Below are 13,203 nucleotides of genomic sequence, written 5' to 3' on the forward strand. Positions count from 1 at the left end.
TTAAAAAGGTTTAATTTTCTTCTTAATAAAAATTTTAAGGCAGTACTTTGCCGCTGCGAAGCGCGGGTATTTTGCTAGTATTTAATATTTTAAATGAATCAATGATATTCAACTCAGGTACTGGAAGAATGCATGGGTGCTGATTTTAATCACATCTAGTTTCTTAATTAGAAACCAGGCCTAGCAGATAATAAAACTTCATATTTAATTATATGGCTTGTTAGTGCTTTTATTCTTCCAAGACAAATCTTTATCACACTGTAGATTTTTTTGTTTTCCAAGAACATTATCCATATGTTTTCTGGTCCAGGGCAGATTTTTACCTTTTGGTCATTCCCTTCTCTTTTATTTAATTTCAAAACATTATATTAACATACATACTTAATGCTCATATACACGCAGGTTTAAATGGAAGCACGTTAGCTGGAGAACTGGTGGTTTCTTTGTCATTTGCCCCTCAAATGATGGCTAGTTACGAAAACAGGCAACAATTAAGATCTTGAAGCAGTAGTTTAACTTTAAAATCAGCAAATAAGGGTTCCAAATCATTACAAGCAAGTTAATTAAAACGAAGCCCAAAAAACAATATTACTTTAACAGGAAATATCTATCCATCCATCCATTATCCAACCCGCTATATCCTAACCACATGTATAGGGTCACGAGGGTCTGCTGGAGCCAATCCCAGCCAACACAGGGCGCAAGGCAAGAAACAAACCCCAGGCAGGGTGCCAGCCCACTGCAGTAACAGGAAATAAATGGGATGTAATTAAAAATTTGGTTAACGCAAAAACCTGGAGCCATTGCGGACCTCCATGGCTGAAGTTGAGTACCCCTGGTCTGTATAATCAAACTGTTATATGTATGATTCTATTATTTTGCAATGGATAATAAATCTTGACATAAAGTGAAACCTTAGTACATAGCGGGGCTTGTTTATTAACTTTAAAACCTTTGGGACATTTATTTTTCAAACATGATGTCTCCAAATTTCTTTTAATTGTTTGGCATAGAATAACCTTTGTCTATATTTTTCTTTTGAAAATGCCCACTGATATAGCTCCTGTGTAACTTCATGCCTTTCTCAAAATCAATTCTTTCAATAGGGATATTGTCTCAAAGCCTTAGCCTTCTTTTAACAATGTAAAATACACTAATATCATGTGCCGTCATTAAAGCACCATTAGGGAGATCCAGTTTGGTGTTCTTAGTCAATGCAAAAGCTTGAATTACATGGCAAAGATCCAGTGAAAATCCATAGGAATCTGATAGCACACATTCCGATAACATGCTTAACTAGAACTTAAAACCTTTACGAATTCACTTCTAAGTGCTAGGACACCATGCCATCCTTTGTAGTACAAAGAGGTAAAAAAAAGTGTAATAAAATTATAATAAAGGGTAATTTAATTAATGCTGATGGTACCATATGTAATAAACACAGTGGATTATTTTAAAACCTGTGTGCACCTACAACATAATTCTTGTCTTCCAGACAGAATGGGTGAGCTAATAGTTGAGAATTCTCAGGGATTATTTTCTCTCAGTTTAATATACTTTTTAAGATATTTATAATGTTGGATAATTAGCAAGTCCAACATGCAAATAATTCCTTTCTCAATGCAATTGAAGTGAAGCATTTTTGTTTGATTAACTTTGGATTAAAAAAAATAACAGAAAAGTTAAAACATTATTTTGGATTTACTACTAACACTTTCAAAAATAAACAAAATACTATACATAATAGCTTTTAAAAATGGAACAAACAGTCTTTAAACAGGCACATCATTCAATAAAGATAAAACTGTCATATTCATTGTATATACCGTATAATAGTTTTTCATTTCTGTTTAAGTTGTTACCAAGCAAATGCCTAAATGCAAGAACCAGCCAGGAGACATTACTCCATCACAGATCACACTTACACAAGCACTCATGAGCCTCCACAGCAGACCAACTAACATCTGCATGTCCTTGGGATATGAGAAGAAAGTAAGGTAACCAGAAAAACAGTCTATTAGAATACAGGGACATGCACACACCATACAGGCAGTGCCCAAATTAAGAATCTTTCCTAACTCCAAACACGAAGAAGAAATATAAAGAAAAAATAGATAGACTGACATTCTAACTAAAGCTTTCTAATACTGAGATTAATGCTCTGCTCATACCATAAAGACGAGTTACATTTCATGTTTGATTTTGTTGTTTTCTTGCATAGTAGTGACTAAACAGATTTATATTGACTTACAAGCTAGGTCAGCACCAGAGGATTCTCAGAAAAGGCAGTGTTTGCCTGTACATTATCTTTCATGAAGTGGGTGAGCTCACTTTACCACAGTTAATGAAACAAAGTACTCATGAAACCTTTATACAGTAGATTAAATAGTCTCTTCTTGCATTGGTTTTCAAAATATTTTAATTTGTTTGGGTTTGGCAGATAGTTTGCCCTTTTATTAGGTTTTAGGCATTACTGATTTATTTGGGGAATTCCTCTGATTTGTAATATGCCAGTTTGTGAATTGACACAATAAGCAATTTATAAAGATGTGGGGGACAAAGAACAATTACATTTCACATGCTGTGCTGTACAAACATTGTAAAGCATGACACAGGAAAATACAAGGCAAGCTGAAAGCAGACAGGGTCCCAAGACACTGAAAACAAAGACGTCTACCCGCAGCTTATGTGACAATGATTTTACCAAATGTCTTGCATAACCATATATTTCACAGGTATTACAGAAAAAAGACAGACAGTTGGCAGAAAACTAAACATATTTTAAGATATTGCTAGTTGGATTACATGTATTTTTATATTTTGATAACAGATATGACCAACGTTCTTTCATAATGCCCTATCAAATGAGACAACTTGTTTGCAATCAAAAATCGAGAATATAACAAGTTTTAACTCTATTGGTAGTTGTTATTCATTGTATTAAACTGAGTCACTAAATTAAAGTAACTTATCTGCAATTTCCTTAAAAGGTAAACATTACGACTTATAACTAGTTTTACCTAAAGGTAAATTTGTACAACATGCGATGAACTATTGTATGCTCAGTTCTCTTGACAGTTTGATCTCACCTTGCCATCCTTTCCTGTGAGGCTCTGCATTTGTTCCCGACATTCCTGAAGTTCTTTTTCCATTTCAGATCGCTCATTCTGACTTTTATTGTATTTATCCTGCAGCTCATGTAGTTCTGCCAGCAGGGTCTCATACTGCAATGAGAAAGTCAGTGTATCAATAGCGTGTAACCAGCGATGTAGTACACATTGTAAATGTGATCAGTGATAAAACAACGGAAATAAATTCAAGAGATTAATTCTGATTCATGTAACCTATAACACCCCAACTGTACTGCACATTGGAACATTATCAGTAAACTGTTTGGACACATAAATACACATCATTTCGGCTTGCAGGTGTGTGCTGCATTTCTCTTGTCATCTTACAGATGGAAAGACATGCAAACAAATAAAAAGATAATTAGATATGGTGACCATGTACCACTCTAATGTTGACCACATAAGCACCCTGTAAATGTTTGTTATATGAATGAATAAGAAATTAAACCAATAGGAATAGGGATGGAGGGAGATTAAAGTAAGATCATGGACTGAGCATAATCCACAAACATGAAGGGTGCCTCTTAAATAACGATTACATTGTAGGAGTAAACTGACGAGAAACTATATTAGAAAGTGAGAATTAGTCATGCAAAATTAGATAAAGTGTGTATTTATTATGTAGTACATTTAGAGATTTCCATTTTCTAAATTGCTTGTTTTTAAATGACATTCAGAAACTAAACTGTAGCAGATTAATAGATGCAGTACTAAATAATAAAATTGATTTGAATTTTATAGACATTCTTTTGCTTTTCTCTTCCCCATTGCAAGCTTTCTTTACCTTGTAAAATTTATATTACAAATTTAATTTAGATGTATATTTGAGCATTTTCTTTATATGTTCGATGTTCAGCATTGTATTTTTCTGTGTGTTTAATTTTAAATGTGTAGCGCTGCCACATAAATATGTTTTCTGTTGTCAATCGGGTGCTGTGGGGATCGTTCTTACATCCTGAGATTGACAGCGGTGCCCCAGAGGTGGGACTTCGGGTTTCCTTTTTTTTCGGGGAGTGATTTGCAAGGAGAGGCAAGAAGACAGGGAGAAAGAAAATCAGAAAAAGCAGATCAGCTACTGCATGGGTCATGTGATGAAGTCCAGGAGCTCCTACAGTCCTGTCAGAAGTGTGGAAGTAATTCTGTTTGACCGGGGAACTGAACATTTCACTATTTCCTATGGACTCGGGTGAATTATATTGAAGGACTTACTGTACTGTATCATGGTGCAAGACTGACTGTATATCTTTTATGTCGAAGATTTGATTGCTGCTAGGAGTCTTCAATTGACAACACTCTTCGTTTCGCCTGCCAGCATCAGGGGGCAGAACTGTGGACGTATTTATAATCTCTGGAAGGGGAACTGAGGGAAGGAATATTGTTATTGTATATATATGTATATATTGTTGCGCCACTTATAAGGGTTATTTAGGGTTGGGAGGGCATATGTAAGGGATTGTATTCTTTTTTTTATGTAATATATTCCTCATGTGATTATAGAGATTGACCATTAGATTTTTTTGTGGACTATAAATGCGCCAGCATCAGGGGTGACTGAACCGTCTAGAATAAGGGGTATACGGGGATTTATTGGGGTGTGATATTGGCCTATCCTTTTATCATCTGCCACCACTTAGGACAGGTCAGCGGTAGCAATTGTCTCATGTCAGCGTGCGGGACGAATTCTTATAAATGTATTTTTAAATGTGTTCCGTGTTCTAGATTAATTGTGCTTTTTTGGAGTAAATTGATGTAAATTGAAATTTGAAAAAGCTGCACAAGTCCTGCATCCGTGGTTTGAAATCTTCCTCAGTCAACACTTTTGTGGAATCTACACAGTTGCTTTGTGTCAGTTGCTGTTTTTTCTCTCACATCATAATGCCGTGTAGGGTCTTTGATGATCATAAAGAGAACCTGTGTGAGTGTGCTCTGCATAGGTTGGCACTGGGTCAAAGCTTCATTCATGCTTAAAGCCATGATCTGGAATAATAGAGTTTGTAACAATGAATGGGAATCAGTTGTGCTATTTCAGTCTGAACAATATATAATATATTTAAACTGTGATTCGCTGTACTTTATGATGATGTTTGAGTTGATATAGATACACTTTACAGGATTTGACATGCTACTATATACGTTTTTGAATGACTAAAAAGGTAAACGGATCACTCTGAGTAGCTAAATGGTACAGACACACCTACAAGTCACTCCCTGACCAGGATTTGAAGCTATGAATACTCTGTAGGTCCAGCCCTTCCATACAGCAAGTAAAGAAAAAGGCAGAGTAAAGTAAGCTTAAGAGGCAGTCATATAGCCAAGTGGAAGCTCATTTTAGAACTGTGTCGCTACACAAAGCAGACTGTGGCTCTTCTAAAAAGATTACCAAGGCAAATGTAAATCCTAGGTTTGTCTGCAAAATAATAAAAAATCACTGAAAAAAGTAAATCTCTTGTGGTCCAATTACAAGAGGCAAAGTCAGACATATTCACAGGTGAAGCAATCCAGCTTCTTTACTGGAATAAATAAAATAAAAATTGAGTGGCTTTTATTTTCAACAGGTGTTGGATATGCAAAAATGTTGTCATCTTTAAAAAAAAACTGTGTGAAAGAGCTACATATTACATATAATGCAGCCTTAAAATGCCAGGATAAATGGCTTAAGCAAGAAAGTGAATGTAAAGGGACCAGAAGGGCATTAATTTAGTATGTAGACAGAAAGAAAACTATAAAATCATGTCCAAAACCTGCAATATACAGGTATATTGCAATAAATAACCTTCCTTTCATATTTTAAATGAAAATCTCCAAATTTAGAAGTGTGTTAGGTCAAATTTTTCAAATGTCAAATTTGTTCTCTGAAACCCCATTACCTTGCAATTGTAGAGTACAAAGGAGTGTTCCTTGTAGAATTAACCTTGGCCAAAGGGACAAAGAAAGTGCAATCTAAAATTAATTCATTAACTATCATGGACAGAGAACTCAGCGGCACTGCACAGCAACGTTGTTTTAGTCACTTGTACTTGGTTTCTCTTTTAGTCACTCACTACACAGAGCTCAGGACCATAGGTAAGGATAAGTATGTAGACTACTTCACCCATGGACTTAGCTCGGAATATATAGTGAATCTGGAAAGTATTCACAGCGCATCACTTTTTCCACATTTTGTTATGTTACAGCCTTATTCCAAAATGGATTAAATTCAATCCAATCAAGTCCCACAGCTGACAGTTCATGTCAGAGCACAAACCAAGCATGAAGTCAAAGGAATTGTCTGTAAACCTCCGAGACAAGATTGTCTTGAGGTACAAATCTGGGGAAGGTTATAGAAACATTTCTGCTGTTTTGAAGGTCCCAATGAGCACAGTGGCTTCCATTATCCATAAGTAGAAGAAGTTCGAAACCACCAGGTCCACAAAGCACATATACCCCATGACTTCTCAAGTGTTCCTCAAATTGAAATTGAAGTCAATGTTGTCCCACCATTGCTGTGAACAGTCCTGTCTACGTTCCACCAAACACTTCTAAGTCATCACATTCACTTCTGATGATTAATATTGGCTGTTAATAACTAATGACAAATGAGGAGATAATTGAGGAGGGAACAAACAGTTAAAGCCACAGGACCAGATGGAGTTAGTCCTCAAGTACTTAGAGCCTGTGTTGACTAACTTTGTAATATCCTCTAAGGGTCCAGAAAGTACTACTGCTGTGGAAATATCCTGTATTGTTCCAGTCACGAAGAAGTCTAGTACCTGTTCATGTAATGACCATAGGCCAGTGACAAGGTCTTACATCCCACATCATAAAGACCTGTGAGAGCCTGGTCCTGGACTATATGAGTCTGCTTGTCAAAGATGACTTGGACCCACTGCATTTTGTCTATTGGAAAAAGATTGCAGTGGTACATTTTATTATATACGTTCTCCTCTAGGCTTATTCCCATCTGGACAAAACTACCATCTTTATAAGGATATTTTTTGATTTATCCAGTTCCTTCAATACCATCCAGCTATTCTAATTAAAGGTACATGCTCAGGTATATGCAGGTGGATGAGCCTTGGATGTCCTGCATAATACGCTACCTGTCAGGCAGACAACAGTTTATGAGACTCTAGGAGTGTGGATGTGAGCAAAACAGGATCACCACAAAAAACAGTACTGTCACCTTTTCTGTTCATCTTGTACACTTCAGAGTATAAATATCACGTCATGTCACTTGCAGAAATTCTCGATTTATTCTGTAGTTATAGGGTGTACAGAATATAGAACTCAGGGGTAGAGCTTTGTTTTTTGGTTTAATAGTGTCTGCAACTAAATATCAAGTAAACCAAGAAATGGGTTATTGACTCATCACACCAAAAAGCCTCTATGCACTATGTCACTGTTCATGGAGTGAATGGGCAGGTGGTGAACAGATACAGGCGCACATTAATAACAGCTTGGACTAGTTCACTAAAACTACGGAAACTATATAAGAATGACTTTTTTTCTTAGGACTGTAGTGTGCTGGTCTAATAAAATCACTTCAAGAGAGGTCCACCAAATCAATAGGCTAATTAAGAAGGCAGACTCAGTTATTGGATGTAATCTCGACCCACTATGGTTAGTTGTGGAGGAGAAAATGAAAACAAAACTAATGACCATTATGAATTATTCTGCATATCCCGTCTCTGATAAACTAGTATTAACTTCTTTTAGCCAACAAATTGTTCAGCACAAGTGTGTCAAGAAATTCTATTTGGACTCGTATGTACCTGAAGTAAAATGACTATGTAATGCTTCACTGTGGCTGCTCTCTTATTCTTAGTCAAAAGTTTTCCTCTTTATTGTAATTCTTGTCTACATTTGAGGAGGTTTTTTTTTGTTGTTTTAAAAGTTACATTTTCTACTAGTGCCCATTTGGAACCATACACACAGTACAAAAAAAATTCTGAGAGGCCTGTTGTGCAGTTGCATCACACGAGTTTGAGCAGTAACAGGTCTGTGATTCCCTTAGATGTCTGGGCCTGCACGTGTGCCGCACTAAACTGATCAATGTATGTCTAACCCGGTATTGGGAAGCTGTTGAACCCCATTTGCGATGGAACTGGGTTTTGCAGTTGTTTCCCATGAACAAGGAATTCTCAGTAAGTCTGGATCATAAGCTTGCATTTATTAAGCCCCCGCCCTTTTTATATGTCTCCCAACACTACTACCAATTGGATGGTTTAGTAAGGTCCTTGGGCGTCTGGTGGAATGCCAAGAAGATAATTGAATTTGACTATCTAGAGGAAGTAAAATTGTTACAATGCTTCTGTAGGTGGACTTGTGGAAGAATCATTAGGGTACAAGAGCAAAAAGGCTAACGTGTCCACCCGATACGATCTCCCACTACTGGTCCTCACCTGACCTGCCTGCCTGCCTTCTCTCTTCTATCTATCTATCTATCTATCTATCTATCTATCTATCTATCTATCTATCTATCTATCTATCTATCTATCTATCTATCTATCTATCTATCTATCTATCTATCTATCTATCTATCTATCTATCTAATGGTTTTCTGGAACAACCTGGAGAGTGTCCAAGTCATTCAATGGCATCACAAAATTCCACCCACAGTCAATGCTGTATCTGACATCTTTTTGACTTACTAGTACTTCTCAGTGAATTCTAGAGATCCCCCTCATAACATTGTGTTGGATGCATTTTTCTTTAACTTGGCAGTTTCCATTATTGATGGTGTCCACCAACAGATTTTACGGTTGCTGCCATGATAAGAACAAACAATCGTTTGGTCACAGCTCCTTGCATGTGACTTTACTACTGAGAACTTAAACAAAATCTGTTTGCAGTTGTTGTGATGTGAGATTTTTCATTTTGCATAAATATTTTGTAAGTCTTTATTTGTAATTTAGGCAAAGCAATGTAATATTAGTGTTACATTAGTGAGAAGCATTCATGTTTACCCCCCTTTTAGGAATGGGTCTCCTTGAATTTTACGACAGAGTTGGGGGGAAGTGCCTTAAGCAAGTTTGTCTAATGTTTCTCTGAAGTCTCTCAGTCAACCCTTATAGGAAAGTCAGGCTGCCTAACTGCAAATTTTAGCTCAACGAATGGTTTTGGGGGGTGGCAGGTGTGAAGATGTAGTAGTCCCCCATTGGTCTGAAGTATGGCTGTTTGGAACTGGCTTGTATCACAAGCCTTTAAGTATCATGATGTCCTATTGGCTCTAGGGGTTGGACAGAAAACCTATAAATTTGCTTGCTTAACTTCACTCTCTCTCTTACTAAATGATGAAGAAGCATCTCACACACCACAAACTGAAAAGAACAACACAATGAAGAGAACAGCTCGGCAGCCATATTGAGACAAGCATGCGGCCATGTTCTGAAGAAAGCTGACCACAAATGATGCCTTAACTAGAGACATTTTTAAGTAACTAACAAGTCTGTGTGCTGCCTAAACTACACATCACCATTTATCAGGTTGTATGGTTGCCAATATTCAAATGTACTTTGCATATTGTTATTATTTATGAATATTACCAACAATACATTGTTTAAGTTGTAACTTAACTCCTGCTTGTCTTTTACTACACCTAATTGCCTGAGGTTATAGATGTAGAAGGGAAGGTTGGGAAAAGTCATATACTATAATACCTTATAAACAGTGGTAAGTTGGGGCGGAGTGGTGGCTTTGAGGCTAAGGATCTGTGCTGGTATCCAGAGGGTTGCTGGTTCAAATCCCCATCACTGCCAAAGTAGATCCTACTCTGTTGTGCCCTTGAGCAAGACCGTTAACCTGTAATTGCTCCAGGGGCACTGTGCAATGTCTGACCCCAAGGGGTATGTGAAAACTAACAAATTCCTATTACAAGAAATTGTATAATGCAAAATAAAGAACAAAAAAAAAAAGTCTGGGAGATCTGAGGCATTCTGACAAAGGCTACTTATTAATAATATAAAAGGGTAACGTAGAGCAATATATTACTCTATCAAGACCAAACAGGACTTTACACCCCTGACCTCTTCTTAGGCTGCAGAGGTGGGAGTTGAACCTGTTTTGTACAGAGGCATCTGAAAAGCATTTAACACAATAAGAACATGCTTTGTGGACTCATCTGTACTATGCAAATGTAAAATTTAAAGATTTATTAAGAAGAAAAGCAAAAAAACTTTTTTTTCAGACAAGTGTTTCAAGCAACAATTCCATTACAACTTTTAACTTGACACAGTTTATGAAAAGAAAGCTTTTAAAGAGGTATAAAAAGCATTAATCATAACAAGTGAGTATACCATGCTTTTAGTGCTAAATCAGCTCATTTTCAGAAAACATATTATTTAATTTAACATGAATTTTTTTTACAGTGCCACTGTTTTATATTATAGACTACCTTTAAGCAAAACACTTTATACTTTCTGTAATAATTGATGACTGAAATGCAAATAAAGCTCTTTTTAACAAATTGCTTTTTTAAAGGTACAGACTAACTCAATCACAGCAAAAAATAACCACAATTTCAAACAGATGGATATGCTATTTTTTTCTTTTTCACTCAAAAAGTTGCACGAATGTTTAGAAGAGGCAGTTTTGTAGTACTAATAACATCTGCACTATTTAACAATCTGAATAATATTCTATACTGAAAAGAGAAGTAAGGCTCTAGACCTTTTTTTACAACTGTCATGACTGTGCATTGGCTTTGCTATTTCTTAACTATGTACATAATGTTTTAATACATAATAATAACAAATGGACAATACACCTTAAAGATTATACTACATTTTTTAATATGTACTAATCCTTCAGGGGTGGGGTTTGATTTGTTTTCAATCTTATTTTTGTAAAAATATATTGATTTATTTGTATGGAATGTTGTGTGATTTCAATAAAATAAATACAATAAAAAAATATGTACTAATTCTCTAATTTTCTTAATAGCATCATTCAAATGCAGTTGATTTCTTTTGAAAGACTTATTTAAAAGACAACACCAATACTGTAAGGCTATGTCACTAGGCAGCCATTTCTGTATTTATTTTCTATCCTTACCTCTCGCTGAACTTGAAGAGCTTTTTCTTCAGTTTGCTTCAGCTGGTCCCGGAGAGAAAACACTTCAGAAAAAGCTGGCGAGAAACCACCACCACTCCTGCCAGTGGGTGTAAGTGGTTTCCCATCAAATGAAATATTCTTTTGGACTGAGGCATCAACCAGCTTACACCTGGTAGTAGACTCTTCACCAGAAGAAATAAATTCTCCTTCATTATTTAGGTCATCTTCTTTAAGAGTTAGATAAAAGTCATTTGTACTGTGAAAAATAAACAAGAAGATTAAATCATATTAGACAGAGGGTAAACAGATTAATAAAGTACATTCAGTTTATTCAGTTTATTGTCATTATACCTTAAAGAAAAATGAAAAGTATTTGTATTTGTCTCACTGGTGCAGAAACATTCAACAAAATTACAATACATGGTACAATGGACATAGTAGACATAACGTATGGAAACAAAAAATAAATAAAGAATAATCGTGCCACCATATCAAATAATAAATAAATAAATGCTATATAAATACATACGGTGGCGCAGTGGTAGCGCTGCTGCGTTGCAGTTAGGAGCCCCGGGTTCGCTTCCCGGGTGTCCCTGCATGGAGTTTACATGTTCTCCCCGTGTCTGTGTGGGTTTCCTCTGGGTGCTCTGGTTTCCTCCAACATTCCAAAGACATGCAGGTTAGGTGGACTGGTGATTCTAAATTGGCCCTAGTGTGTGTCCTGCAGTGGGTTGGCATTAGTTCCTGCTTTGTGCCCTGTGTTGGCTGAGATTAGCTCCAGCAGACCCCTGTGACCCTGTGTTTGGATTCAGTGGGTTGGAAAATGGATGGATGGATGGATAAAAACATATATAAGATGCATCAAATGAAACAAGCAAAAATTAGACTGATAATCAATAACAAAGGAGCAGCAGTGCCTGTTGGCCAAGCAAATGCAGCTTTGCAAAGTACTATAATTGTCAGCTGATATTCTTTGCTCCTTATTTAAATGAATGACTTACCATCTTTTGGGGCTTTTGCAACAATTGTACAAATACTGAATCGTTTCTAAAGCAGTACTGTTTGCACTATTGCAACCCACAATGAGAGGAAAGCAGAATATTTTTGATGTGAACTGTGACATTTGAAATTTAACATGAATTTCCAGCAAATAGTAGCAGTGAATTAAGTGATTTTATGTTTATACTAGCCAATAATCAGGCCGATTGTTTAATGATTTTTATGCACAGGGAGAAATTTAACATTTGAAAAATCGGTAATGTAATAAATCAGCAAGAAAAGCAACATTGTAACAATGCACGGAACGAACCAACATACAATCGTCCGTGACTGAAAACTGGCGGACCCCCATCACGCCTTCTCCTGCCAGACGGAGGGATGCGAGTGTACTGCGCTCAGGCGTGGAGTGTGGAACAGCAGGAGAGGAGAAGGACGTCCACTCCGCTCCCTCCGTCATGCTTGTCTGCTGATTTCTCGTTCAGTATGCACTGCCCGCTTATGTGCCCACCTCCAACTCGTTACTTGAGTCGTTGTCATCTTTGCATAGTCCAGATGCACCTGTGACTCACGTAGACTTTTCATTGCTCTGTGCGGTTTTGGCTGCATTTCTATATATAATCCACCAAGACACCTGACCATGGTAGTAGCAAGGTGGGAGGGGGGTGTGCAGAAAGGGTAGGGACGCAACCAGTGGGAGCGTATGAGTCGCAATTAGTGGGAATTCCACGGTTTGCAGCCCGAATGGGGTTCAATGGCTTACCCACGCCTCTCTGTGCCAGGTAGACACACGCTCAATCCCATGCATAATTTTTTGAATGCTAAACACTTCTGGAAAGACATGGTTGTCTAAAACGGGTTGGTGTGAGAATACAACAGTAAGTGAATGAAAAGATGGAACTCTGGAGAGAGCAAAATACAACACAATAGTGAAGCCGCGGCATAACAAATGCCGCATAATTATTTATTGATGGTTGAACACTTCTGGAAAGACACAGTTATCTAAAAAGGGAGGGTTTAAGGATACAACAGAAAGTGAATGAAA

At 36.9% G+C, this 13,203-nt stretch overlaps 1 protein-coding gene across 7 annotated transcripts in view; it reads right to left on the reverse strand.

Annotated features, from left to right (window-relative positions):
- Positions 1-13,203, reverse strand: part of LOC120534012 (coiled-coil domain-containing protein 136) — a 199,093-nt gene that overhangs the window by 17,072 nt on the left and 168,818 nt on the right. For all 7 annotated transcript variants that reach the window (XR_005634664.1, XM_039761221.1, XM_039761220.1 and 4 more), the window contains exons 6-7: positions 11,163-11,418; positions 3,090-3,224 (exon numbers count right to left, since the gene is read on the reverse strand). Coding sequence is in view for 6 of the 7 variants with exons in the window: in XM_039761221.1 (XP_039617155.1) it covers positions 3,090-3,224; positions 11,163-11,418 (391 nt within the window). In the remaining variant the exon portion in view is untranslated. The remainder of the gene's footprint in view (positions 1-3,089; positions 3,225-11,162; positions 11,419-13,203) is intronic.

This window comes from Polypterus senegalus, chromosome 8 (assembly GCF_016835505.1).
Source record: "Polypterus senegalus isolate Bchr_013 chromosome 8, ASM1683550v1, whole genome shotgun sequence".
Taxonomy (NCBI): Eukaryota; Metazoa; Chordata; class Cladistia; order Polypteriformes; family Polypteridae; genus Polypterus; species Polypterus senegalus.